The sequence below is a fragment of the Sardina pilchardus genome, chromosome 21 (genome assembly GCF_963854185.1).
Source record: "Sardina pilchardus chromosome 21, fSarPil1.1, whole genome shotgun sequence".
NCBI lineage: Eukaryota > Metazoa > Chordata > Actinopteri > Clupeiformes > Clupeidae > Sardina > Sardina pilchardus.
The window spans coordinates 14,069,691-14,082,190 of NC_085014.1; the positions used below are offsets into that span (position 1 = coordinate 14,069,691).

General features: G+C 45.8%; 1 protein-coding gene across 1 annotated transcript in view; it reads left to right on the plus strand.

Annotated features, from left to right (window-relative positions):
* The window catches only part of LOC134069061 (neuronal acetylcholine receptor subunit alpha-7-like), a gene marked incomplete at its 5' end in the record, with an annotated part of 38,017 nt that overhangs the window by 13,387 nt on the left and 12,130 nt on the right, over positions 1-12,500 (plus strand). The window contains one exon of the mRNA XM_062524908.1: positions 724-833. Coding sequence (XP_062380892.1) covers positions 724-833 — 110 coding nt within the window. The remainder of the gene's footprint in view (positions 1-723; positions 834-12,500) is intronic.

The following is a 12,500-nucleotide window of genomic DNA, read 5'->3' on the forward strand; positions in this document are numbered from 1 at the left end:
AGAGAGACAGAGAGAGAGGGGGAGGAGGTGAGGACGAGAGGGAGAGAGGGGCTGGATGTCTGTCCGTGAGTGATAACTTTGGGAGTTAAATTGATGGAATTGACTCAGAACTCTTGACATTAGGGAGAGAGGAGCCTTTGGTCTTTTTTCTTGCTGGTGTTTTTTTCCCTGTTTGATGAAGGCTCTGGTCAGAGGCAGGCCTGCCAAACAGCCGTCACGCTGCAGTCATCATTTTCAAACTCAATATGCAATGCTGTATTAATACTTTATTAATGCTTAGATTAAAAAATATAGGTCATAACTTGTACTTTGAACCTCTCCCTCCTTTCATTCAGCGTGTACTCTGAGAACACCGGCATGCATTTGTTATGTTATATTATATATTTTGCTGCATGGCTGCATTGCTTTGTTTACGCATGTCACCACTTACAGTGAAGCTTGTTTGTTAGAACAGCCTTCAGAGATGTCCTGTATATTTTATGCTTGTATAGATGCACTGTGTTATTTCATTCATTAATAGATCAGTTCAATTCATAACTGGCTAATATTCATGCGTGAGCAGCAGCTGTGCTGCTTCAGCCTTACGGTTTTGTGACCGTAATTGTGACTTGAGTATTACCGTAATTGTGACTGAGTATTGCCGTAATTGTGACGGAGTATTACCGTAATCTCACCGCTGTGGTCACCTGCTCTACCTGTGTTGTGTGTGCGGCTGGTGGGCAGTACTGGACCGACGTCTACCTGAGCTGGAACCCAGACAACTACCCAGGTGTGCAGAACCTACGCTTCCCGTCCAGTCAGATATGGACCCCAGACATCCTTCTGTACAACAGGTAATCACAGACACACACACACACACACACACACTCCTACACTGCCACTAACTCTTTCATAAACTATGCCTTGTAGTGGATATATCTAGATTATTATTATTATTATTATTATAAATATACACGGCCTACCTATATTATTCTCTTATAATGTTACTGCTCCTATACTGCACATATCTGCTCATGTTGTTCATACTACTGTACATAGCCATATTTATAAGTCTGTTCTTATAAGGTTACTCCCACTGCACACATTTATATTTAATTTATATTGCTGTAAACCAATAGCATAGTGCTGCCTACGCTGTACTGTATATACTGTATATCACTTTTCTGCTTTTTTGCACTTCTGGTGAGACACAAATTGCATGTCATTGTACTCTTCTGCACAATGACAATGAAGTGGAGTCTGCTGTAATCTAGTGGAGGGATATCTGGAATATGTAATCTGATATTTTTCTCCTGCCAGGTGAACATATTGCATGCTTCAGCTTTGGCTTGTTAATCATTCATACTATACAGCCCCTCTACACACACACACACACACACACACACACACACACACACACTTACACAAATATATACATGCATGTAGGGCTGCTCACCATAGTTGCTGACTCCAGGCACATTGCACAACACCATGGTGCCCTACATAAGCGTCGTGTCTGGAAGGCAGGAAGTAGGTGAAATGGGACTTAACACACAACTTTAGAGTGCTGCCTCAGCTGTGTGCGTGTATGTGTGTGTGTGTGTGTGTGTGTGTGTGTGTGTGTGTGTGTGTGTGTGTGTGTGTGTGTGTGTGTGTGTGTCTGTGTGTGTGTGTGTTTGTGTGTGTGTGTGTGTGTGTGTGTGTGTGTGTGTGTGCAAGAGAGAGATATGGTGTATTATGTGTGTGTGTGTGTGTGTGCGTGTGTGTGTGTGTGTGTATGTGAGTGCATTCACATTTGTGTGTGCTTGTGTGTGCACTCTAGCATTCAGTCAGTGACTACCCTCCTCCTCTTCGTCCTCCTCGCCTCATAAATTCAGCAGGTCTGCTTTCTCCAAATCGCCTTGAGGAGACTCCAAATCCCATCAGGCATTTCTCCAACACCCTGAGGCTTATTAGGGGTCAGCCCAAGGTCGGCGGCTTCTGACATCACAATGCTCTGTGAGCATGCACATCCCCTCGGGCCAATGAACATGCAGGGAGACAGTGAGCTACCTTAAGGCAGGCGGTGAGCTACCTGGAGAGACTCCATGACTAAACCAGCCTCTCTGGATCCCCCCAAATCCTTCCGGAATGCCTTCAGATTGCTGAAGCAGGATTCTGTGTGCTTTTCAGCGCAACCACCTGTGACGTGAACATGGAGGGGAGAAGGGGAATAGGAACAGACAGGGCTGCTACTTATTTTTTTTAAAAAAAAATTTTGCGGAAGGCCAGGAGGGATTCACACACCATACGTTGAGGTGTAGCCTTCCGTCTAGCATAGCATTCTAAGATCTTAGAATTTCTGGAAGGAAGAGGAAGAGGGAGCAAGGATGAGATCAGAGATGTTCTAAATGGAAAGATTCCAATCATTGAATCAGGGCCTAATACTATCTACTATGGGAGGCCAGAGACCTTCTTGGTCATCTGGTAGAAGTGGCTAACCACCCTGAACAAACTCAGATTTAGTGAACATATTATTTTGATTCACCGTATACCAATTAGACTACCACTGTGAACGTCTATAGCATGTTTTCCACAGCCTAGCAGATTATGAAGGTTATGTTAGCTTCGATCTGAAATGATGCAATATGCAATGTTTTTGTGAGACAGCTGACCTTGCAAATGAAAGTGTATTTATGCTATGCCGACATCAGGGACATGTTGGCTGATGTTGAGGTTGGACATGATTGTCATGCACCTGTACCCAAGCTAGCTAGATAGCCGTTAGGATTTTGACGATGGGAAAGCTGTTAGTTTACCTGTCATTACTGTCTCCCCACATTAAGGTCTGTACGCATTGGTGCCGCGTGTGGTGTCTCTTTCAATGTTTCACTAGTTCACCTATCACAAACACCGGCGTGTTTGGCATAAGGAAAAAGAGGCTGGCTTAAATACCCTTGTAGCGGGAGGAGGGTGAGTTAATTGCTGTCAATCATCCCTAAAGGGCTCCTCCCGAACTTTGTTTAGAAAACATCATTTAACTCCATTCCATTGTTTTCAATACAACCCCACTCTGGCGTCAAACTCTGCCACCTCCACCGCGACCATGACGATTCAGTTCTAGTTTTAAGGAGGGTGTCACTTGCGCTCAAGCCTTGTCGGTGCTCACAGTCCAGGACCACAGGATCAGAGAAGCTGGCTGGGCTACTTCAGAAAGAGACTAAACCCAGAGATGACCGGAGCACTCAGATTACTTAACAACTTAATTTTATTGTGGTGCACAATTTCGACTGACTGTTTCAATGCACTGCATCTTCCTCTAGAGTCTAGTTTTTGTTGCTCCATAAAATTCATTGTTTATCGAATGCTTGTCCGTTACAAAACGTGGCGCGGCACACTCATTTGGGCTCCTACAGTATATCCGGCGCGCTTCAGAGCGTCTCTGACGAGGTGTCCAGTGGCTGCAGCAAAGGCATCTGGCCCGTGTCCCCTGTACCTGTGCCAGGTGAGTCTAGTGTTACACGGTTCACAAAGTCAGGGGCCAGGGGCAGGGGCAGTAATAGTGGGGGGGGGGGGGGGGGGGGGGGGAGAAGTCAGGTGTGACCGCGCCAAGGACATTCAGCCACTAAAGTCAAATGGTGGGGTTGGAGAGAGAGAGAGAGAGAGAGGGAGAAAGAGAGAAACTGAAGGAGGGAGAGAGAGAAACTGAGAGAGAGGGAGAGAGACTGAAAGAGGAGGAGAGAGAGAATGGTGGCTACTTTAACTCATTGCTCTGGTCTGGTTTAGAATTCAGGTCTTGCTTGAGCTGTCTGCAGTGTCATCGGGTATGTCCTCTGTTTGGTATTGGCTTTATGTGTGTGTGTGTGTGTGTGTGTGTGTGTGTGTGTATGTGTGTGTGTGTGTGTGTGTGTCAGCTTCTAATGGAATTTCCTGCCCTCACTGATAGAGGTAAAAAAAATAGCTGATGTCATGTTTTCACTCAAAGAGATAGGAAGAGAAGTATGCATATCGATTGTGAGTGTGTGCGTGTGTGTGTTTGTGTGTGTGTGCGTGTGTGTGTGTGGGAATCAGAGACCGAGAGACAGGGAGAGAGAAAGAGAGAGAGAGAGAGAAAGAAACAGAGAGAGAGTCAGATGAAGTTAGTGTTTAGGGTTAACCACACACACACACACACACACACACACACAGAGACTGTGAGAGACATCGAGACAAACAGGTCACTAAGACACTAATGGTAAATGTCAAGAGTGAGCGTTCAAGCATTTAATCAATTGACACACATCACAGTTGCACAGATGAGGTCCAGACTTCTGAGGTCAACAGTTAACCACAGCCACACAGAACACACTCGGTACAATTGCGTAGAAAACAAACTCATTCTTCTACTGCAGGAGAACTGTGTGTGGGTGTGTGTGTGTGCGTGTGTGTGTGTGTGTATGTGTGTGTGCCCACTGACTGGAATGATAAATGATTGGATCAAGTGACTGGATTGTAAAGGGTGGGGGAGGAGGAAGGGGGAATATGGCAAAAGTGGGCCCATACGCATCCCAACCACCTATGGGCCCATACGCATCCCAACCACCTATGGGGCCCATACGCATCCCAGCCATCTATGGGCCGGCACGTGGGGACTATAGGATTTGGGTACGATTCCAACCAGTGACCATTTCCTGATCCCACCCCTATCTCTCTCTCTCTCTCTCTCTCTCTCTCTTCTCTCTCTCTCTCTCTCTCTCTCTCTCGCTCATTTACGGTCTGTCAAATCTTCACCACTCTGTCCACACAAAGGCAGAACCCCCCCCCCCCCCCTCCCCCCAAAGAAAGAAATACAGTATATACATACTTTATATACATACCCTTTAGAGTAAAATAGAATAATGCGGTTTGGAGAGAGTGGTTGATCGGTATTGTTTTACTGACATGATTTGTGAGATATGAAAATCTCTTTGCCACTTGTCTGAGAGAGAGAGAGAGAGAAAGAGAGAGAAAAGAGAGGAACAAAGGCACTGTAGGGGATATTTCAGATGTTTTATTCATCTGGTTTTCACACTGTTGCTCTGACACTCTGGTGGTTCAACATGGAGAACAGAATGGCTTCACTGCCTCACCTTTAAGTGGAGCAGTCAGAGGGCAGGAAATGCTGGAGATGTCTAGAAACACACACACACACACACACACACACACAAAAACACACACTCATGGATACACACACAACATTTCACACAGCCTTTCTCTCTCACACTCACATACATTGAACATTCACACGCATCCACACATCCACACACACACACACACACACACACACACACACACACACACACACACACACACACACGAAGTAATGGAATAACACACATCATTTAACGCTTTAACAGCCAAGTGTGCAGCTAATCCCACGCTACTCTAACAATGGATGGCAGGAGAATACCATCGTATTAGTGCACATTTCCAATGGAAGAGCACCTCATTTCAATTAATATTATTCATTCATGTATAATGGGACTTTAATGATACAGTTAAATGTTACAGAAAGTCATCGCATATAATGACATATTAGGATCAAAGTGATTAATGGTTGATTCGTTTCGAACTCTGATCACGTAAAGTGTCGCAGACACAGGCCGAACACACACACACACACACACACACACACACACACACACAGAGAGACAGACACACACAACACACACACACACACACACACACACACACACACACACACACACACACACACACACACACACACACACACACACACACACACAAACACACCTTCCCCCACCACATCTTAAGTATTGAATTATGTATGATTGAAGTGCATCCCAAACTGTATTCTTGGCTGCAAATCCAAGCAGATTCTCCTGCAACCCCCGTCCACCCATTTCTCTCTCTCTCTCTCTCTCTCTCTCTCTCTCTCTCTCTCTCTCTCTCTCTCTCTCTCTCTCTCTCTCTCTCTCTCTCTCTCTCTCTCTCTCTCTCTCTCAAACACATCACTTAGCACAACACACTGCTGTCTGTTGGCACAAAGCATGTAGAGCAACTTCCTAATGCATGCATATTTAGCGATGACATCACCTTGAGCTAGTGTTTCCACTGACTCACACCACCTCCAACAGGCGCCTGGCGTGCCGTGAACACGCCAAGCAGAGGTGTGTTTCTCTGATCCTCCAGGTCGACTCTCTAGGTTTCTCTTTCATGAGAGAGCAGTTAGAGTGGTAGTGTACACATCCCACATCCCCACTGGTGAGGAGCAGGCCAGAAGGGGCTGGATATATACAAGCTTAAAAGACTGAGATGCCTGCAGCTCTGCTACAGTATTTCTCACATGTTCTCAGTTTTAACTCTCATGGGAGACCCATGGAGACAGAAGCGCTAGCGTTCCGTTCCGCCAGGAAGACTCTGATGTGTTGTCACTCATTGGTTCATTAGGCCTACTTCTGACCAATCACCAGTCTACGTCAGTCTTGATAATGACTCTGGCATCTGTCCTACTGCTTTCAGGTGCCAATGTTCGACGTTTTGTCTTTCGTAAATCTTTTAAACGGTTAACTATCTTTGTTAACTGTTATTGTGCCCTCTGAGTCTGGTTGAAATAGATTTACAGGTGGCTACCTAACATACCAGTCTCTCCTGATCACTTCTGATCATCATTTAGAACTGCTTTCATTTCATATCTGCTCACACGTAAATGTTCTCTTTTTTTCTCTTTCTCACACACACACACACACACACACACACACACACACACACACACACTGACTGGACTGGATGAGAGGGAGAGGTGGGTTGTCCATCAGAGTGAACAGAGCAGACATCTGGCTGGCTAGATGGAAAGCCCCATTGAGATTTCCTCTGTGTGTGTGTGTGTGTGTGTGTGTGTGTGTGTGTGTGTGTTTGTGTGTGTACGTATGTACAGCTATGGTCTCAGCTGTGGGTTGTAAACTCTTGGGAGTGTGAAATGTGTTGTTGCGTACGTGCATGCATGTGTGAATATGTTGTACTGTGTGTAGCTGTGTGTGTGTGGGCGTGTGTGTGTGGGTGTGTGTGTGCGTGTGTGCAGGCGTGTGTGTGTGTGTGTGTTTGCTTGGTCATCAATGCGTGTGCTGGCACTGCTTGTTCCCGAGCTAATCCGCACCGTTGGCTCCAAATTTGGACTATTTGGGGGGTGAAACACGTCCGGAATATTCTGGAATATTCATGATGTTTTGCCAGTGAAGCTGTGACAATCTCAAACTGCCATCTCGCCCATCTGTTTGGCTGGGAGAATGAGAGGAGGAGAGAGAGAGAGGGGGAGAAAGAGAGAGAAAGAGAGGGGGATATGAAAGGAGAGGTGAGGATGAAGAGGAGTTGGAGAGAGTGATGAAGAGGAGTTGGAGAGAGGGATGAAGAAGAGGAGAGTTTGAGTGTTGTTGTAATGATGTCTCCTTGATCTTGATACAAGCTGACACAGCATCTCTGAGGGCCAGAGTTTGGATCACTCCTCTTCCCTTTTTCTGTGTCTTTTTCTTTTTCTTTTACTCCCTTGTTTTTCTCTCCATCTCTTTCTCTCTATTCTTCTTCCATGATTCCCTTTTCTACTCTTGTTCTCTTGTTCTCTTTCTTCTACTCATTCTCATTGTTTCTATGCCTGTCTGTTTCTTTCTCTTCATGTCTTGAGACGCTCTCTTCCACTCATCATGATTCTTTCTCTCCTCCACTCTCTCCTTCTCCTCTCGTTGGGACTCTCTCACACACTCCCTCTCACTTGCTCTTTTTGTGTTGACACACTTTCTTTTTTTTGGCCTTCCCCCCCTCTTTTCTCTTCCGTTTTTGCTCTCCCTCTTTCGGTCTTTTCTCTCTTCTCTCTCTCTCTCTCTCTCTCTCTCTCTCTCTCTCACCTCCTCCCTTGTGTCTGTCTGAATGTTCTTAACTTCTATCTCCAGCTCATTAGACACAAATTATGTTTGATGGAAGTCTGTGAGTCTGCACTCGTTCCTTCCTCCTCCTCCTCTTCCTCCTCTTCTCTTTTCTCACACTCCTCTCTCTCTCTCTCTCTCTCTCTCTCTCTCTCTCCCTGCGGGCGTTGCGCAGTATGGCGTAGCAGACATTTGCAGGCTTCCCCCGCTGTTCCGGATGCTTCCGCTTGGGTGCGTGAGGTGAGGTGAGAGGCAGGGAGGCGCTAGGGATTTCATGCTCCTTTCACACCCCGGCCTGCCTCAGACACCCAGTCACACTCAGAAGCTCTCTCTCTCTCTCTCTCTTTTTATCTCTGTCTAGTTCTCTCTCTCTCTTTCTGTGTCCCTCTCTCTCTATCTCTCTCTTTCTCTGTCCCTCTCTCTCTCCCTCTGTGTCTTGTTATCGCCATTTCTCTTTGTCTGTGTGTCTTTTTCTTTCTTATGTCAGGTTTTTGTCTCTCTTACAATCTCTGTGTCTCCGTCACTCTTCTGTCTTTTTCATTTCCTCTCTCTCTCTTTCTCCCTCTCTCTCTCTCTCTATGTCTCCCTCTTTGCTCTCTCTTTGTCTGTCTCTCTGTCTTTCCTGTCTTCACCTTGCTCATGAATGGATCTTATTTCCTTGTCACTTTAGATGTGTGTGTGTGTATTTGTGTGCGTGTGTGTGTGTGTGTGTGTGTGTGTGTGTGTGTGTGTGTGTGTGTGTGTGTGTGTGTGTGTGTGTGTGTGTGTGTGTGTGTGTGTGTGTGTGTGTGTGTGTGTGTGTCTGTGTGTGTGTGTGTGTGTGTGTGTGTGTGTGTGTGTGTGTGTGTGTGTGTGTGTGTGTGTCCCAAGTCCCCTGGTGAAGGTACCTGTCATGGCTCCTGTTGTTTTGGTCCAGCAGCTGTCATATACTCTTTGTCAACCACACAGGCTTCCTTTCCCTCTCTCTTCGTCCCTTCCTCTCTTCATCTCTCTCTCTCTCTCTCTCTCTCTCTCTCTCTCTCTCTCTCTCTCTCTCTCTCTCTCTCTCTCTCTCTCTCTCTCTCTCTCACACACACACACACACACACACACACACACACACACACACACATTCACTCAGTGGGCTCCAATAGATAAGGCCTCTGGCTGAAAAATACAGTAAAATAATAATCCTTTCAGTGAATACAAAATGACAATGCAGGAATGCAAAAGACAGTAAAAGAGTGTGGGAAGAAAGGAAGAGAGAGGGCAAAAGGAGAGGAAGAGAGAAAGGAGGAGAGGAAATGTGGGAGAGGGATGAGTGTGTGTGTGTGTGTGTGTTTGTGCCAATTCTGTCCAGCCTGTAAGTTTATAAGAAAGTAAGTTTGTAAGCAAGTCTGTTCATGTGAGCGTCACTCAAACCCGCAGAGAATCTCTGAAGAAGAGCTGAGTGAGAGCACACACACACACACACACACACACACACACATACACACACACATATGCATGCACACACACACAATGACTGCAGTGGATCAGAGGTTAAATCCCTTGCAGACACTGGCTTCCGTGGAGGCAACATCAGAAGCGATTGCCACTGATCCGTTAACGTAGCGTGCCTCTGGCCTGTGATATGAACGTGTCGGGATCATCATAGCATCTCCTATAGGCACGCTTCAGCTGGCTAAAAGTCTCCTCACACACACACACACACACACACACACACACACACACACACACACACACACACACACACACACACACACACACACACACACACACACAGATAGACACACACAGATAGACACACACATACATACAAATCGCAACTGGCATTTTGTCCTTTTGTTGAGTAAAAGCTACAGTAGAAAAGCTGCTGTTCTTCTTTTCTGTGTCTTGTAAATGTTCAGTCAGATACATTTTACAAGTAGCAAAGAGATGTAGTATAGTGTGTATTGTACATGTACAATGTGTGTACTGTGTGTGAATGTACGTGTGTGTGTCTGTGTCTGTCTCTCTCTGTGTGTGTGTGTGTGTGTGTGTGTGTGTGTGTTAATTGCCTGTAATGTAGTAGCTCTGTTGGTGTCGGTTCTCTAATGTGCCGTCCGCTGTGAGAACGGAACATGCTGCCTTGTTCTCACACACCACACAGTTCCGCTGAGTGTGTTTCTGTGTTCCCCAAGCAGCCCTGTCACAAGTCACAAAGGGGGGTCTGTTGAAGCTTGGGAGGGAGAGTGTGTGTGTGTGTGAGAGAGAGAGAGAGAGAGAGAGAGAGAGAGAGAGAGAGTGTGTGTGTGTGTGTGTGTGTGTGTGTGTGTGTGTGTGTGTGTGTGTTTGTGTGAGTGTTTGTGCATGCGTGTGTAAGTGTCTGAAACTGTAAGAGTGTTAGAGAGGGAGATTATAACAATATGCCTGTGTGTGTGTGTGTGTGTGTGTGTGTGTGTGTGTGTGTGTGTGTGCACGCGCGCAAGCTTGTGTGTGCATGTGTGTGTGCACACTCAGGCCCATGTCTAAGACTGTAAGAGTGTTAGAGAGGGAGAGATGATAACAATGTTTGTGTGTGACTGACTGTATGTGTGTGTGTGTGTCCATGTGTGCATGTGTGTGTACAGTATGTGTGTGTGTGTACAGTATGTGTGTGTGAGTGACTGAGACTGTAAGTGTATTAAAGAAGGGAATGTGATAACAGCATTGGACACTTAAAGCCATGCGAGTGTGGAAGAGAATAAGAGAGCTTGCAGGACCACTTAAACATGAGTCGGATCTGCCGCTCCAGTCATGGATGCTACGGCAACTGCAAGACAATAGCAATAGTTTCATAATATCCACTTTTTCGACATAGATACCATAGGCCTCTCTGTACCTCCTTGGAACAGCCAACAAACCAGTGTGACCACTGACCGCACACACACACACACACACACACACAAGCATGAAGAACTTAAAGGTTCAGTCAGCAATTGCACGCAATTTCAAGCCCATAACATTTTTTTTTCACATTCAGTGAACATCCCATCATCACGATCCACTAGCTTCCCATGTCGTGAGTACACTGTGAGCAGCCCAGGCTCCAAAAACTGGAAACAAACAAATTGGGGGCAGCCTGTCCCCCAAACAAAACAAAAACAAAAGCAACAACACAGCGTGGAGTTTCTCTGGGAATACTGAAGGGAGGGGTGAGAGCTTTACTGCGGTGTTTAGTTTGGTCCATGATTAAAATACAATATACATTGTCTCGGACAAAAACTTCTGCTAAGAAATTTAAATATCAACACATAAACGTAAACAAACATGACATCATGCACAATTGCTGACTGGAGCTTTAAGTGAACGACTTGAGCTGTTAGCTGCTCAAATGGGATTAGATCAACACATCAGACAGTAGACATGGCCCTGCTGTAAGATCACTGACAGAGATCACTGACAGAGCATCTGTAGCGGCGAAATTGTCCACTGTCCAAATGTCCACTGGTCCATTGTCATGTCCATTCATTTCTGACATGAGCGTGATCTTCCTGTAGACACCAACAGCAGCCTGTAGCTTTTCACCCCAGTGCTCCCTCTGTCACAATGTCTTTGGGTGAACCAGGAGGCAACATCGGTTTAATGTTCTTGCAAATTAGCTCCATCCAAGTCAGTGAAAATGTCATTGTTTGATGAAGTATTCAGAAAAGTGTGATAACTCATCCTTTCACAAAACTTGGTCGCACATGGTCTGATTATTTTGTCAGCACAGCAAATAGCTATAAGCACTAGCAGTGTTTATTTTTCATTTTCTTTTTTGCAAAGATCAGCGCCTACGAGATTAATGAAAAACATGTCGTGTTTGTTCTTTCTCGATGTGCATATCAAACCTCAACAAATCAGTGAGCAAAACACACAGACAGACAAACTCAGAGAATGTGACAGTTTTTGTTTTTCTATTACTATTCTGTTCCTAGTTTTGCGTACATTTGGATATTGACCCAATGTTTGCGTTCTGTGTAAACACCCACATGTTGACCTGCGTCTGTGAATGCAGTTGTGGCCACGGTGAAAAGCGCCCCACTCGTCTAAATACAACACCGCAGTGTAGTCACTGCCTCTTCATCATTGAGACTGAGTACGTAATTACAAACACAAACAGTCGGGCTAGTACTGCAGATTACTGCCACAAATGGCACCAATATTTTATTTTATTTTTTATACTTCCCAATGCCCAGAAATAACAAGGAAAGCCATGTCTGTGTGGTAGAAGGTTTCTTTCCATCACTAAATCTTGCTGACTTCCCTCAGGAAGAACCTGCATAATCAGGGCATTTGCTCTTACTCAGTGTGGTCCAACGAACACTGTGTTCCTGGAGTGTGAGAACGGATCTCCATTAAATATCCATGTAGAGTACCACCACCCCTCCCCTCCACACACACACACACACACACACACACACACACACACCACCACCACCACCTTAGAAGTTTTGGTTTGGTGCTCAAGGAAAGTTGAAAAGTTGACTCGTTGTGTCCCCTGATATGCCCAATGTGCATATGAGAGAGGCCAAAGTCCCCCCCTCGCTGAGAGAGCGGCAGGCAGGTCAGCAAACCGGCCGAGACCGGAGACGCTGGAGACGCTGGAGAGGGAGCTCAACACAATCACAGTTGTGCACAGAGCTGAGATTGAACAAGGGGAGG